This window comes from Anolis sagrei, chromosome 6 (genome assembly GCF_037176765.1).
Source record: "Anolis sagrei isolate rAnoSag1 chromosome 6, rAnoSag1.mat, whole genome shotgun sequence".
Taxonomy (NCBI): Eukaryota; Metazoa; Chordata; class Lepidosauria; order Squamata; family Dactyloidae; genus Anolis; species Anolis sagrei.
This window is the reverse complement of record NC_090026.1, coordinates 1578380-1595612: the sequence shown is the minus strand read 5'-3', so window position 1 is coordinate 1595612 and position 17233 is coordinate 1578380. Positions and strand designations below refer to the sequence as shown.

At 45.2% G+C, this 17233-nt stretch overlaps 1 protein-coding gene across 1 annotated transcript in view; it reads left to right on the top strand.

Annotated features, from left to right (window-relative positions):
* Window positions 1-17233, top strand: part of KIF1C (kinesin family member 1C) — a 55430-nt gene that overhangs the window by 23083 nt on the left and 15114 nt on the right. Inside the window, exons 10-16 of the mRNA XM_067469649.1 lie at window positions 401-479; window positions 2334-2479; window positions 3435-3610; window positions 8601-8680; window positions 10101-10176; window positions 14199-14278; window positions 17130-17224. Coding sequence (XP_067325750.1) covers window positions 401-479; window positions 2334-2479; window positions 3435-3610; window positions 8601-8680; window positions 10101-10176; window positions 14199-14278; window positions 17130-17224 — 732 coding nt within the window. The remainder of the gene's footprint in view (window positions 1-400; window positions 480-2333; window positions 2480-3434; window positions 3611-8600; window positions 8681-10100; window positions 10177-14198; window positions 14279-17129; window positions 17225-17233) is intronic.

The following is a 17233-nucleotide window of genomic DNA, read 5'->3' as shown; positions in this document are numbered from 1 at the left end:
TATATGTATGTATGTATGTATGTACCATATATGTACCATATATGTACCATATATATATATACCATAAGAACCATTGCCCTGCTGGCTGCTGAGTAGTATTTATTTATTTACCATATATATATATATATATACACACACACACACACACACACACACACACACATACATACACCATAATATATATATATATGGTAAATAAATAAATACTACTCAGCAGCCAGCAGGGCAATGGTTCTTGTGGCTGGGAATGGGGAGAGAGAGACTTCCACATCCTAGGAAACCTGGCTGGAAATATCCTTGCTTCCAAAGGCAGTGGCTAAAAAAAAACGTGGTGAGATTGACCATGATTTCCAGGAGGCTTCTGCTCATTTCCCCTCCCTGTTTTCGACCTCTTTCCCAGGAGGCAATTCCCGCACGGCCATGATTGCGGCGCTCAGTCCAGCCGACATCAACTACGAGGAGACGCTGAGCACCCTCCGGTGAGGCACAGAGCGTGATTGGGGGGCATGGAGACTCCAGGAAATGTGTATATATGTGTGTGTGTGTGTGTGTGTATACAGTTAAGGCTCAGTGCCCAAAAATCTGTATTCCAATCAGACAACGAGATTAAAACACAATAGTTCAATCTGTAGAATAACACTAAGAGGGGTGCAATAAGTGAGTGCCTCGCCAGGCTGATCTGCATCATGGGTTTTAGAGTTGACCAGTCAGATGGAAGTGAACATGCACATATACGCGATCCAAGCGTTCTCCTTTGCTTCACTTCTCAATCCTCCAATTCGACACCTCTCTGTTCCAACAGCACTTACTGTCTGGCTATTTTGATAGTCCAAAACATAAAAAATAAAGATAGTACTCAGCCACAGAATATAAAACAAAAATTGACAGCAAACACTGTTGCAGTTTCAAGATAACACCGTAGTCAAAAGATCCAGTCCAGGGGTCATAAAATGCAAGAGTTGGAAGAGACCTCCTGGGCCATCCAGTCCAACCCCATTCTGCCAAGAAGCAGGAATATTGCATTCAAATCACTCCTGACAGATGGCCATCCAGCCCCTGTTAAAAAGCTTCCAAAAAAGGATCCTCCACCACACTCCAGGGCAGAGAGTTCCACTGCTCAACAGCTCTCACATAGAATCCTAGAGTTGGAAGAGACCTCCTGAGCCATCATCCAGTCCAACCCCATTCTGCCAAGAAGCAGGAATATTGCATTCAAATCACCCCTGACAGATGGCCATCCAGCCCCTGTTTAAAAGCTTCCAAAGAAGGAGCCTCCACCACACTCCGGGGCAGAGAGTTCCACTGTTCAACAGCTCTCACATAGAATCCTAGAGTTGGAAGAGACCTCCTGGGCCATTATCCAGTCTAACCCCATTCTGCCAAGAAGCAGGAATATTGCATTCAAATCACTCCTGACAGAGGGCCATCCAGCCCCTGTTTAAAAGCTTCCCAAGAAGGAGCCTCCACCACACTCCGAGGCAGAGAGTTCCACTGCTGAACGGCTCTCACAGTCAGGAAGTTCTTCCTCATGTTCAGATGTGTATAGATATCGGTATAGATATACACACACACTATCTATATAAATAAAAATGTAATATTCGTTGGTGGGATTAACATAACGCAAAAACCACTGGACGAATTGACATGAAATTTGGACACGATACCCCCAACAGACCAACAAGTGACCCTCACTCATAAACCCTCCCAAAAAACAGCTGAAAGGACTTAAAAAGCTAAATAACAAAAAGCTAAATGATGGTACAGAAAAAAGAGAAGGAAGAAGGAGGGAAGGAAGGGGAGAAAGAGAAAGAAAGACAGACAGAAGAAGGGAGCGAAAGAAAGAAGGAAGGAAGGAAGGAAGGAAAGAGGTAGAGAAAGAAGAAAAGAGAGAAAGCAGAATGAAAAGAAAAAGGGAGGAAGGGAGGGAAGGGGTAGAGAAGGAAAGAAGGAGAGAAGGGAGGAAAAAAGGAAAGAAAGGAAGGAGGGAAAGAAGGAGAGGAAAAGGGAGGGAAGGACAGAGAGAAGGAAGAATGGAAACAAAAAGCAAAGGAAGGAAGGAAAGAGGTAGAGAAGGAAGGAAGGACGGAGAGAAGGAAAGAAGAAAAGGAAGGAAAGAAAGAGGAAGAGAGGGAAGGAGGGAAAGAAGGAGAGAAAGAGGGAGGGAAGGTTGAACACAGCAACGTGTGGTGGGTACAGCTAGTCTATAGATAGATAGATAGATAGATAGATCGACACATACACAGAATGTGTGTGTGTATATGCACACATACACACACACAAACACAAAAGGGACAAGTACCCTTACATTGTGTTTCTCTCTTTGCTCCTGACAGCTATGCTGACCGCACCAAGCAGATCCGCTGCAACGCGGTCATCAACGAGGACCCCAACGCCCGCCTCATCCGGGAGCTCAAGGAGGAAGTGGCCCGGCTCCGGGACCTCCTCTCTGCGCAGGGCCTTTCCACAGCCACCTTCCTGGGTACAGTGCAAGGGGGGGGGGGGGGGTTGGGGAAGCATGGACTAACTTCAGCCCTCCACGTGTTTTGGACTTCACCTCCCACAATTCCTAACACAATTATGGGAGTTGGAGTCCAAAACTTGGGAGGGCCAACTTGGGAGGGCCCAAGTTGGCCCATGCTTGGTCTAGTGCAATGATGGGCAACCTTTTGAGCTTGGTGTGTCAATACTCACCAAAAAACCGAGCATAACTTGAGTGGGGTGTCACTTCAAGAAAAAACCCATAATTTCATGATATTTATAGTTTAATAACAAAAATATATTAGTAGTAATTTATTGATTAGCCCTTAGGCCATATCACAAAAGAAACAGAACAACAAGGCCTGACAAGACCTGATCACACTCCACGTAGAAAGTTAAAATAAGACACTTATAATAATACAGTAAATAGATATGATAAGACATGATAAAACTGATAAACTGATCAAGCTGAGTATATACATCATATTTCATTATCACCCCTACAATTTACCCCAATCAGCCCTACATAGGTGGTTCTCAGACGTATTGTTTTACTTAAGTACAGAGCTGTTTTATACGTTATTTTTGGGTCTTGACCACACATAAAATATGTTGTTCTGATGTGAGAAAACAAAAATATATTATTGTAATATATAACTGTATTTAATAAACCAAAAACTAATTATTTAACTTACCTGCTTTTTCTATAATGCCATATCTCTTGGCATTATAGAAAAATGCTGGTGTAGGAGCCGAGGATGAAATGTCCTTCTTGGGATGTGGCCCCATCTTTTCTGTATGCGGCCACATGCAGCTGTGTGTCATCGAAAATGGCTACGCGTGTCAGTGCTGACACACGTGTCATAGGTTCGCCATCATGGGTCTAGTGGATTCCGTGGGTCTCTTGTTGTGGGTGGGTTTCTCCATGTCCCTGACCTCCATCTGTGCGTTTCCAGGTCCCAAGGCAGATGATCCTGGAGGGGGGCTGGGGCTGCCCACCTCTCCCTTTGCCCCGAGTGCGGATTCCCCGCTTTCGCTGGAGCCCATGGCCCTCAACGGGGAGTCCGAAGAATACCTTCCCGACTCGGAGGAACAGATCATCTGCACAGAGGAGGCCATGGAGCGCCTGCAGGTGAGGAAGACCAGAGGGACTGTTTCTGCATACAGGCAGCCCCCACGTTGCAAACGGGAGAGGTTCTGTAGGTTTGTTCTTAAGTTGAATGTGTGCATCAGTTGGAACAGGGACATTTTATAAGGTGCGCACTCACACACACACACACAAACATATATATTGAACTCTAGGGCAGGAAAGCCCTCTGATTTTAAACACCACACGGCTGAGTAAAAATGCCAGCAGTTTATTGAAGATATTTTAAAACAGTGTTTCTCAACCTGGGGGTCGGGACCCCTGAGGGGGTCGCAAGGGGGTGTCAGAGGGGTCACCAAAGACCATAAGAAAACACAGTATTTTCCGATGGTCATGGGGATTCTATGTGGGAAGTTTGAGCCAATTCTATCGTTGGTGGAGTTCAGAATGTTCTTTGATTGTAATGAACTATCAATCCCAGCAACTACAACTCCTAAATCTATTTTCTCCAGACTCCACCAGTCTTCACATTTGGGCATATTGAGTATCCATGCCAAGTTTGGTCCAGATCCACCATTGCATGAGTCCACGGTGCTCTCTGGATATAGGTGAACTACAACTCCCAAAATCAAGGTCAATGCTCATCAAACCCTTCCAGTGTTTTCCATTGGTCATGGGAGCCAAGTTTGGTTCAAATCCATCGCTGGTGGAGTTCAGAATGCTCTTTGATTATAAGTGAACTATAAATCCCAGCAACTACAACTCCCAAATTACAAAATCAGTCCTCCCCCAACCCCACTAGCATTCACATTTGGGTGTATTTGGGTATTTGTGCCCAGTTTGGTCCAGTGAATAAAAATACATCTTGCATATCAGATATTGACATTATGATTTATAACAATAGTAAAATGATTGTTATGAAGTAACAACAAAAACAATGTTATGGTTAGGGGTCACCACAACATGGGGGACTGTATTAAGGGGTCACGGCATCAGAAAGGTTGAGAACCACTGTTTTAAAAGCAGTTGCAGTAAAAAGCAATCCATATAAAAATAGGTAAATCCAATTAGGTAGAAAGATAAGTAGAAACAAATAGTCCAGGAAATTAGTTCATGAAAAAGAAATACTGAAACTTCCAAGGTAAAACCCCAAAACTTGAATCATGAATCAAACAAGGCACTTAGCACTGGAATCTGTTAGTGTCAGCAGAAGTATTGGAAAACCTCAGAATAATGGACTCTGGAGTCGTCAGTAAAAAGCAGGTTCAGCTTTACTTAAGCAGTTCCAAAACACAACCAACACCATAAGCGAGCAGACATGAAGTACGCAGAACAAAGGAAGTGGGAAACGAAAACAAAATTGCAGCTGGCTCGTGGTCATCTCACAGCTACTCCTTAAACTCCTTAAAGTTTCACACAGCTAGAAATCCCAGGGTCACAGGTCACATTCTCACAGCTAGTTGCTTTGCTGTTTTTAACTCTACTGTATAAACACACATCCTGGCAATACAATCCTATTGCAGTCACATTTCTACTACATGAAATTACATTTAAACACATTTAAAGAAGAGAAGGCTGAGAGGGGATATGATAGCCATGTATAAATATGTGAGAGGAAGCCACAGGGAGGAGGAGGGAGCAAGCTTGTTTTCTGCTTCCCTGGAGACTAGGATGCAATGGAGCAATGGCTTCAAACTACAAGAGAGGAGATTCCATCTGAACATGAGGAAGAACTTCCTGACTGTGAGAGCCGTTCAGCAGTGGAACTCTCTGCCCCGGAGTGTGGTGGAGGCTCCTTCTTTGGAAGCTTTTAAGCAGAGGCTGGATGGCCATCTGTCAGGGGTGATTTGAATGCAATATTCCTGCTTCTTGGCAGAATGGGGTTGGACTGTATGATGGCCCAGGAGGTCTCTTCCACCTCTTTGATTCTATGATTCTATCATACATGAAAATACACACTGACAGAATCTATTCAAGGCAAGGCTTCCAGGGACCTGGGAAGAAGTCTTGGCTCAATTCCAACGTTGCTTCGTCTGGCTACAGATTCTGTACTTGGCACTTTTATCCCCTAATCTACTCTATATCCCAAGCGGCCAGGAACGGATTTCATTTCAGCCTTGACTCTGTTATCAATCTCTCTCTCAGTCTGGCAGAGCATCTGAGAGCTTGGTTTGTTTGCCTGTGCTGACTGAAACTATTTCTCCTATCTACTGGCTAATTAATTTCTGCAGCTGGCCCGGGTGCTGAGCTTTTCTCAGGCTCAAAGTCATGGGAATTCTCTGGTAGCAATCCAGGGACCATGCCATCATCCCCAAACCCTTCAGGTACATTCTCATCAGAAAAGCCACTTTGAACAGGCATCTCAGTGTCATTCTCTGCATCCAGAGCAACCTCATCATTAGAAACATCATTAGATACATGGACCTCATTGTCACTCCCAACATCCACAGTACCCTGATCAGTAGACACAATCACAGGCTGAACTCCAACAATATATATATTTCAGTTCTTGTGGGTTTTTTCGGGCTATATGGCCATGGTCTAGAGGCATTCTCTCCTGACGTTTCTCCTGCATCTATGGCAAGCATCCTCAGAGGTAGTGAGGTCTGTTGGAACTAGGAAAAAAGGTTTATATATCTGTGAAATGATATCCAGGGTGGGACAAAGGGCTTTTGTAAGTTGTCTCACCCTGGTCATTCCACAGATATATAAACCCCTTTTTTTCCCAGTTCCAGCAGACCTCACTACCTCTGAGGATGCTTGCCATAAATGCAGACGAAACATCAGGAGAAATGCCTCTAGAACATGGCCATATAGCCCGAAAAAACCCAAAAGAACTGAGTGATTCCAGCCATGAAAGCCTGCGACAATATATATATTTGTTTTTGAAATAACTGGTGCATATATCTGTGTCTGTCTGTCTCTCTCTGTGTGTGTGTATAGATAGATAGATAGATAGATAGATAATGCAAGGAAGGGTGAACACCCCTCTGGTGTTTGCTTTGCTGCCTGTGTCCCTGTGAAAATGGGATTTTGACCAATTTGGCTTGTTGTGGAAACAAGGATTGGAGATCAAACTTTATTGGAGGCCCCTTTTTCCCCAGGATAATAACTTTTTCAGGTGCAAATTTCCCTTCAGAGGGGTAGATTCCTCTCGTTTGGTGGTTTCACCTTCGTTTTGAACTATGAGTTGTTTGTAAGTTTGGATGTTTGTAACTCAAACATGCACTTATATATATCTAAATAAAAATGTAATGTTCGTTTGTGGGATTGACATAACTCAAAAAGCACTTGACAAATTGACACCAAATTTGGACACAAGACACCTCTCAGGACAACAAGTGACCATAGAATCATAGAATCATAGAATCCGAGAGTGGGAAGAGACCTCCTGGGCCCTCATCCAGTCCAACCCCATTCTGCCAAGAAGCAGGAATATTGCATTCAAATCACCCCTGACAGATGGCCATCCAGCCTCTGTTTCAAAGCTTCCAAAGAAGGAGCCTCCACCACACTCCGGGGCAGAGAGTTCCACTGCTGAACAGCTCTCACAGTCAGGAAGTTCTTCCTAATGTTCAGATGGAATCTCCTCTCTTGTAGTTTGAAGCCATTGTTCCATTGCGTCCTAGTCTCCAAGGAAGCAGAAAACAAGCTTGCTCCCTCCTCCTCCCTGTGGCTTCCTCTCACATATTTATACATGGCTATCCTATCTCCTCTCAGCCTTCTCTTCTTCAGGCTAAACATGCCCAGTTCCCCAAGCCGCTCCTCATAGGGCTTGTTCTCCAGACCCTTGATCATTTTAGTCGCCCTCCTCTGGACACATTCCAACTTGTCAATATCTCTCTTGAATTGTGGTGCCCAGAATTGGACACAATATTCCAGGTGTGGTCTAACCAGAGCGGAATAGAGCATGGGGAGCAGGACTTCCCTAGATCTAGACACTAGGCTCCTCTTGATTCAGGCCAAAATCCCATTGGCTTTTTTTGCCGCCGCATCACATTCCTGGCTCATGTTTAACTTGTTGTCCACGAGGACTCCAAGATCTTTTTCACACGTACTGCTCTCGAGCCAGGCGTCCCCCATTCTGTATCATAAAAACACTGCAGCATCCCCTATACCAGGCCCTTTAAGAGAGGAGGAGGATCCAAATGCACTGCTTCCAAGATGCAAGCTTCCTTCTCCTTGCATTTCTTTGAGAGCATCCCAATCCCTGAATATTTCCAATTTCCTATTCCTGAACTGCAACTCCCAGAAACCATCCAGATAGATAGATATAGATATAGATAGGTAGGTAGGTAGGTAGGTAGGTAGGTAGGTAGGTAGGTAGGTAGATAAATTGATCAGGAGGACTTCTGGGAGTTGCAGTCCGAGAATAGGTAGAGAAGGAAGAACAGGGAGAAAGAGGAAAGGAAAGGAAAGGAAAGGAAAGGGAAAGATGGAACAGAAGAGGAAGAGAAGGAAGGAAAGACAGAAGGAAAGAAAAAAGGGGAAGGAAGGAGAAGGAAAGGAAGAGAGAAAGAGGGAGGGAAGGTTGGCCACAGCAACGTGTGGCGGGTACAGCTTGTGTGTGTGTGTGTTTGTGTGTATACTTACTTACTTAGGCAATCCCTCGTTGTCCGAGTAGGATAATCCTCCAGGGTGGGTCCGTAGGTGTCTGTGGAGCCCTCTTCTTGATCTGCATCTTTTCCCACAGTGAGGGCATCGGTTTCCAGGTGGAAGGCGGTCCTCTTGGCACATTTCTCTCTTTCACCCTCCATTTGTGCCTCTTCAAATTTTGCAGCACTGCTGGTCACAGCTGACCTCCAGCTGAAACACTCAAGAGTCAGGGCTTCCCAGTTCTCAGTGCCTATGCCAGAGTTTTTAAGGTTGCCTTTGATCCCGTCTTTAAATCTCTTTTCCTGTCCTCCAACATTCCGTTTTCTGTACTTGAGTTCGGAGTATATATATGTATATATACGTATGTATATATACACATACACACACACACAGAGTATATCAGTTCAGTTCACCCAGAGCCCCTTTCTTGCCCTTGCAGGAGACGGAGAAGATCATTGCCGAGCTGAACGAAACCTGGGAGGAGAAGCTGCGGAAGACAGAGGCCATCCGGACAGAGCGGTGAGGGGGGGGGCAGCACCCTTATAATAATAATAATAATAATAATAATAATAATAATAATAATAATAATAACACTTTATTTGTACCCCGCTACTATCTCCCCAGAGGACTCGGTGCGGCTTACATGAGGCCGAGCCCAAATACAACAATACAGGCAATAATAACAATACAAGCAATAAAATAAAAACATGGACAATAAAATAATGCAACATTAACAATAAGACCACACGATTAAAAACAATGGGACATGGGCGGAAAAGTGATGGGGCGGTTTGTGGAAACATACAAGCAGACCTAAAACAATATAAAGTGCTTTGGAGGACAAAGTGCTATGGGATCATTATTCTGGGAAGGCACACTGGAACAACCACGTCTTCAAGCAGAGTTGGGACATGCCTGATGTCCTTAGGAAGTGAGTTCCAGAGTCGGGGGGCCAGCACCGAAAAGGCCCTCTCTCTTGTCCCCACCAATCGCGCCTGCGATGCAGGTGGGAGCACGAGCAGAGCCTCCCCAGATGAACGGAGAGATCGTGTGGGTTCGTATACAGAGATGAGGTCAGCTCGGCCCTTGCCATCCTGGTTGTTCTTGTGTTTTCAAAGGGTCTCTGACTTGGGGTGGACCCTTGGTGGGTTTTCTTGGCCTCATTTCTTCCGAGGATGTCTGCCTTGGCCTCCCTCTGAGGCTGAGAGAGAGTGCTTTCTAAGGCTGAGCAAAGGGGATCCATTCAAACCCTGGTCTCCAGACTCAGAGGCCGGTGCTCAAACTGGAACCACAAAGCCAGCCAAAGGAGAAGTAGGGGCAGAGATCCTATTCAGGTGTCATTGGTGTCCTCCAAGCTGCCTTGGAGAACAAGCCCTATGAGGAGCGGCTAAAGGAACTGGGCATATTTAGCCTGAAGAAGAGAAGGCTGAGAGGGGATATGATAGCCATGTATAAATATGTGAGAGGAAGCCACAGAGAGGAGGGAGCAAGCTTGTTTTTGCTTCCTTGGAGACTAGGACGCAATGGAACAGTGGCTTCAAACTACAAGAGAGGAGATTCCATCTGAACACGAGGAAGAACTACCTGACTGTGAGAGCCGTTCAGCAGTGGAACTCTCTGCCCTGGAGTGTGGTGGAGGCTCCTTCTTTGGAAGCTTTGAAGCAGAGGCTGCATGGCCATCTGTCAGGGGTGATTTGAATGCAATATTCCTGCTTCTTGGCAGAATGGGGGTGGACTGGATGATGGCCCAGGAGGTCTCTTCCAACTCTTTGATTCTATGATTCCTGTGGGTTCCCGGACATGGCTCTTTGATTTCTCCACATGCCTTTCCATTATGTGTGTATGTGTATGTATGTATGTAGATATATATACGGGGTCTGGTGGGGTCCGTTTGGCCGAAGGTCCTGTCCGTTGATGCTTCCTGTGTCCTTCTTTGCAGGGAGGCTCTCCTGGCCGAGATGGGTGTTGCGCTCCGGGAGGACGGGGGCACCGTGGGGGTCTTTTCTCCCAAAAAGGTAAGTGGGTGCAGCTGTAACACCCCACCACCACCACCAAAGGCTTCCTCCATGCACACTCTCACTCAGCCAACTCCCACTCAGTATTCTGCTTTGAATATTGCTGGCCAGACCTTTGCGCACATTGCAAGTATTGGAAGGCAGCGGTTGTTTCCTGGTGTGGAAGGTGGCCGAAATGCGCCCAACTTGCATGTCTTCTCAGTGATGGCCACATGGTGGCACTGTGGGGTGCTTACAAGGCTATTTATTTATTTGTTGTGTCAGGGCAACCAGTCGATTATATTACATTTCTAACAGAACAAAGCAAACAAACAGAGAAAATACAAAATGTGTGAGTTTGGTAGTTGATTAAATGTCCTTTGACCAGTATCTGGCCACTTGGAGTGACACTGGTGTTGCCGCAAGAAGGTCCTCCCTTGTGCATGTGGCAGGGCTCAGGGTGCATTGCAGCAGGTGGTCAGTGGTTTGCTCTTCTCCACACTCGCATGTCGAGGATTCCACTTTGTGCCCCCATTTCTTGAGGTTGGCTCTGCATCTCGTGGTGCCCGAGCGCAGTCTGTTCAGTGCTTTCCAAGTTGCCCAGTCTTCTGTGTGCCCAGGGGGGAGTCTCTCATCTGGTATCACCCATGGATTGAGGTTCTGGGTTTGGGCCTGCCACTTTTGGACTCTCGCTTGCTGAGGTGTTCCATCAAGTGTCTCTGTAGATCTAAGAAAAGTATGTCTGGATTTAAGTTGTTGATGTGCTGGCTGATACCCAAACGGGATGAGCTGGAGATGTCTCTGCCTTGGTCCTTTCACTATTGGCTGCTACTTCCCGGCGGATGTCAGGCGGTGCAATACCGGCTAAGCAGTGTAATTTCTCCAGTGGTGTAGGGCGCAGATGCCCCGTGATAATGCGGCATGTCTCATTAAGAGCCACATCCACTGTTTTAGTGTGGTGAGATGTGTTCCACACTGGGCATGCATACTCAGCAGCAGAGTAGCACAGCGCAAGGGCAGATGTCTTCACTGTGTCTGGTTGTGATCCCCAGGTTGTGCCAGTCAGCTTTCGTATGATATTGTTTCTAGCGCCCACTTTTTGCTTGATGTTCAGGCAGTGCTTCTTGTAGGTAAGAGCACGGTCCTGAGTGACTCCCAGGGATTTGGGTGCGCTGCAATGCTCCAGTGGGGTTCTTTCCCAGGTAGTAATCCTCAGAGCTCGGGTTGCTTACAAGGCTGATTAAAACAAAACTCAGCCGAACACCTAATGATGATGATCATGAAAACAATGATGTCAGCTATCCTCTTTGTAACAGGGCTAATCTAAAAGAGCACTCCTCTCTTGGATTACGTACCATATAGAATGTAATATTTACTTTCATCTATTGAAACAGGAAGTCAGGGCATTATCTGTGTGTGTATATATATATATTTGTCTGTCTGTCTGTCTATCTAGCCATCCGTCCTTGTATCTCTGTATTGAGCCATCTGGGTGGGGGTGGGTGCAAGTAACCCTTCTGTACAACCAGGTAATTGCCAAATCATGGGACGAATAATAATAAAAATAATAATAATAATAATAATAATAACAAAGTATGGATCTGCTCCTCAGAGCAGAGCCTTTGAGCATAGACCCCCTCAGAGAAAAAGCTGTCCAGAACTGTATTCCAAATCTCCATACAGTTATACCCTATTGGGTGTGGTCCAAGATTGACCTACATTAATAATAATAATAATAACAACAACAACAAAGTATGGATCTGCTCCTCAGAGCAGAGCCTTTGAGCATAGACCTCCTCAGAGAAAAAGCTCTCCAGAACTGTATTCCAAAAACCCATACAGTTATACCCTATTGGGTGTGGTCCAAGATTGACCTACATTAATAATAATAATTATTATTATAATAATAACAATAACAACAACAACAACAACAAAGTATGGATCTGCTCCTCAGAGCAGAGCCTTTGAGCATAGACCTCCTCAGAGAAAAAGTTATCCAGAACTGTATTCTAAAAGCCCATACAGTTATACCCTATTGGGTGTGGTCCAAGATTGACCTACATTAATAATAATAATAATAATAACAACAACAACAACAACAACAACAACAAAGTATGGATCTGCTCCTCAGAGCAGAGCCTTTGAGCATAGACCTCCTCAGAGAAAAAGTTATCCAGAACTGTATTCTAAAAGCCCATACAGTTATACCCTATTGGGTGTGGTCCAAGATTGACCTACATTAATAATAATAATAATAATAACAACAACAACAACAACAACAACAAAGTATGGATCTGCTCCTCAGAGCAGAGCCTTTGAGCATAGACCTCCTCAGAGAAAAAGTTATCCAGAACTGTATTCTAAAAGCCCATACAGTTATACCCTATTGGGTGTGGTCCAAGATTGACCTACAATAATAATAACAACAACAACAACAAAGTATGGATCTGCTCCTCAGAGAAAAAGCTCTCCAGAACTGTATTCCAAAAACCCATACAGTTATACCCTATCGGGTGTGGTCCAAGATTGACCTACAATAATAATAATAACAACAACAACAACAAAGTATGGATCTGCTCCTCAGAGCAGAGCCTTTGAGCATAGACCTCCTCAGAGAAAAAGTTATCCAGAACTGTATTCCAAAAATCCATACAGTTATACCCTATTGGGTGTGGTCCAAGATTGACCTACAATAATAATAATAATAATAATAATAATAATAATAATAATAACAACTTTATTTGTACCCCGCTACCATCTCCCCAAGGGACTCGGTGTGGCTTACATGAGGCCAAGCCCACAATACAAACAATAACAGATACAATACAAAGCAATTAAAATAAATCTCATACACAAATAGCATAAACATTAAACAGAATACAGTGCACATTTAAAATCTATGGCTGGGCCAAATGTAATTAAAGTTTAAAAAATAATGCTAGGCATGAACAAGATACAGGAGGTGGGGCGTTGATGGAGACATACAAGCAGTCCTAAATCGATATTTATTTATTTATTTAGAGGTTTTCTATACCGGCCTTCTCAACCTCAACGAGGGACTCAGGTTGGTTTACAGCATATGTAAAATACAACCATATAAAAGAGCAACAAGTACAAATCATTACATATCAAAATAACACAACACAGTACAATAAAAACATCGTCATTACATCATTACAGTTTACTACGCCAAATCGTCAGTCCAGTCAAAGTCATAGTCATGCTCGTAGTCACAGTTCATCATAATTCATCACCGGGGAAGGTTCTAGGTTCAGTCCCCGAATGCCACCTTCCAGAGCCAAGTTTTTAGTGATTTCCTGAACGTCAGGAGGGAGGGGGCAGATCTAACCTCTAGTGGGAGGGAGTTCCAAAGCCGGGGAGCCACCACCGAGAAGGCCCTGTCTCTCGTCCCCACCAACCGTGATTGTGAGGGTGGTGGGACCGAGAGCAGGCCCCCCCCCCCGGAAGATCTTAATAGCCTTGATGGTTCATAGGGGAGAATCTGTTCGGACAGGTAAACTGGGCCAGAGCCGTTTAGGGCTTTATAGGTCAAAACCAGCACTTTGAATTGTGCCCGGAAGCTGATCGTCAGCCAGTGGAGCTGGCGCAACAGAGGAGTAGTATGCTCCCTGTACCCCGCTCCCGTTAGTAACCTGGCTGCCGCACGTTGGACCAATTGAAGCTTCCGGGCAGTCTTCAGAGGCAACCCCACTTAACGAGCGTTGCAGTAGTCTAAACGGGATGTAACCAGAGCGTGGACTACTGTGGCCAAGTCAGACTTCCCAAGGTACGGGCGCAGTTGGCGCACAAGTTTTAATTGTGCAAAAGCTACATAATTTACCACCTGTACATAATTACCATCATAATGTTTTTCTTCCACACTCACAGTAAGTCCTGCTACAACTTACTGTAACACGTAACACATGTGACAATTGAGGGAACACTGTATTGCACCTAAATGGTATGTAATCTAGCCTGGTGGGAAAGTAGTGTGCAGAACTAATCTCACTCAGGAGCCAATGCCCACACCTTGTGTTTTGCAGACTCCCCACTTGGTGAACCTGAACGAGGACCCCTTGATGTCCGAGTGCCTCCTCTACCACATCAAGGACGGCGTCACCCGGTAAGGAGAGCATAAGGGGACGGGAGGGGGGGGGGTCCCTTTAACTGCTCACAATCCTCATCTCCTCCCCTCATTGCATAGAATCCTAGAGTGGGAAGAGACCTCCTGGGCCACTATCCAGTCCAACCCCATTCTGCCAAGAAGCAGGAATATTGGATTCAAATCACCCCTGACAGATGGCCACCCAGCCTCTGTTTAAAAGCTCCCAAAGAAGGAGCCTCCACCACACTCTGGGGCAGAGAGTTCCACTGCTGAATGACTCTCACAGTCAGGAAGTTTTTCCTAATGTTCAGCAGTGGAACTCTCTGCCCCGGAGGGAGTGTGGTGGAAGCTCCTTCTTTGGAAGCTTTTAAACAGAGGCTGGGTATGGCCATCTGTCAGGGGTGATTTGAATGCAATATTCCTTCTTCTTGGCAGAATGGGGTTGGACTGGATGGCCCATGAGGTCTCTTCCAACTCTAGGATTCTAGGATTCTATGATACAAAATAAATCAAACAATGCAACCAACTTACATAATCCTTGTAAGTATTACAGAAGACAAAGAGCATGGCTTCTTCATCTTATTTATTTATTAATTTACTATATTTGTATACCGCCCATCTCAGCCTTCCAGTGACTCGAGGTGGTTTACAAGGCAAAATTCAATACCACCAAAAACACAGTTACAACATAAAAACTTTAACATCAATGAAATCTTAACAGCTGTAATAAAACATAAATCAATAAATACTCATTGAAACAATGTCCAATCCCATCTTGTAGTTGTTTCCGTTCTCATGTCCGTTACTCAGTATTCGCAAATGCCTGCTCGAATAGCCATGTCTTGAGATTTTTCCGAAGTGCTAAAAGCGAATCTCCATAGGAAGGGCGTTCCATCGCCGAGGGGCCACCACTGAGAAAGCCCTGTCTCTCGTCCCTGCCAACCGTGCTTGTGATGATGGCAGGACCGAGAGCAGGGCCTCTCCAGACGATCTTAATGTCGGAACTCAGATGCCTTTAAAGAGCCAAACACAGTATTGTAAACAATCAACAGTTTATTAAATCAAAGAACACAGAGCTCAGAGACACTTCCTTCAGTGCCTCTGGCTAGAACTCAAAGTTTGCAGCAATTTGCAGCTTAAAAATCAAAACAAGCAAATAAACCGGATTATATTGGCAAAAAATCCGGGTTAAGCAAGAGTTCAAGCAAAATGCACCAAAATAACACAGTTCAAAGATAAGGCCAAAATAAAACACTGTGAAGAGAAGCCGTCGTCCAAAAACAGTCCAAGGTCGAAGTAATCCCAGTTGTAGATAACAAGAGTCCAAAGCAGCGTCGTCAGTAAACAGTCTGTGGTCAAGGAGAGGGGAATTCCACACTTACGAGAGTCCTCCGCCCTTTCTTCATCACTATCAGCTGACCATTACAGCTGACCACCAACACCCATCTCTCCAACTCTTCCACCTCCTGTCAAGACTTAAATCTCCCCATGAATCCCAGTCTGGTATCTCCAGACTGCCAATCCCCAGAAAAAACCCTCAAATGTATCACTGGATGTGGGTTGCACTCACACATTCCTGACTTCTTGTACTTAAATCCAATCTAATGGCTCTTCTTCATCCTCACTACTCCCAGACCCATTACTTCCAGTAAAGCCCATGAAATCCTCATCTTCAGTGGGAGCACTAAGTATGTCCTGGATCCTTTTCCTCTGATGTTCTTCTTCATAGAATCCTAGAATCCAAGAGTTGGAAGAGACCTCATGGGCCACCATCCAGTCCAACCCCATTCTGCCAAGAAGCAGGAATATTGCATTCAGATCACCCCTGACAGATGGCCATCCAGCCTCTGCTTAAAAGCCTCCAAAGAAGGAGCCTCCACCACACTCCGGGGCAGAGAGTTCCACTGCTGAACGGCTCTCACAGTCAGGAAGTTCTTCCTCATGTTCAGATGGAATCTCCTCTCTTGTAGTTTGAAGCCATTGTTCTGCGTCCTAGTCTCCAAGGAAGCAGAAAACAAGCTTTCTCCCTCCTCCTCCCTGTTGCTTCCTCTCAGATATTTATTCATGGCTATCATATCTCCTCTCAGCCTTCTCTTCTTCAGGCTAAAAATGCCCAGCTCCTTAAGCCACTCCTCATAGGGCTTGTTCTCCAGACCCCTGATCATTTTAGTCGCCCTCCTCTGGACACATTCCAGCTTGTCAATATCTCTCTTGAATTGTGGTGCCCAGAATTGGACACAATATTCCAGGTAAAGTGGTCTCACCAAAGCAGAATAGAGGGTTAGCATGACTTCCTTAGATCTAGACCCTATGCTCCTCTTGATGCAGGCCAAAATCCCACTGGCTTTTTTTGCCGCCACAAAATCGTCAGACTCCTGCTCACAATTAGTCCATTCGACACCTCTACTCCCATCTCCCTCCTCCTCCTCACACATTTCACTCTCTGAAAAGCCTTCAAAAGAGGCTTCATCTGTGGGAGACATAAGTATCTCCCGGATACGCTTCCTTTGCTGCTCTTCCTCAAGCACCTGAGCACCTCATTTGCCTCCTCTACAACTCCCACTAGTATCGTTGCCAGCAGACTCTACTGCAACACTTAAGGTCCTCAAAGGTTCATAAGGGGAGAGCAGAGCAAAAAGGCTGAGCTGTATTCTAAAACACATACAGTTATACCCCACCAGGTGTGGCTCAGACTTACTTGCTGACCTACATTAGCAGCTGCACATAATGATTAACAGTATACAGTTTTCTTTAACACATACATACTTGGTGCTGAGTCTTTTAAAACTTACTGTAACACCTTTAACTGCTTCCAATCCTCATCTCCTCCCCTGGTTTGCCCTTCCGTCCCTCCTTCCTCCTGCTTAAGGGTCGGCCAGCAAAACGTGGACATCAAACTGACGGGTCAGTTCATTAAGGAGCAGCACTGCCTCTTCCGCAGCGTCACTGGAGAGTCCGGCGAAGGTGAGTGTG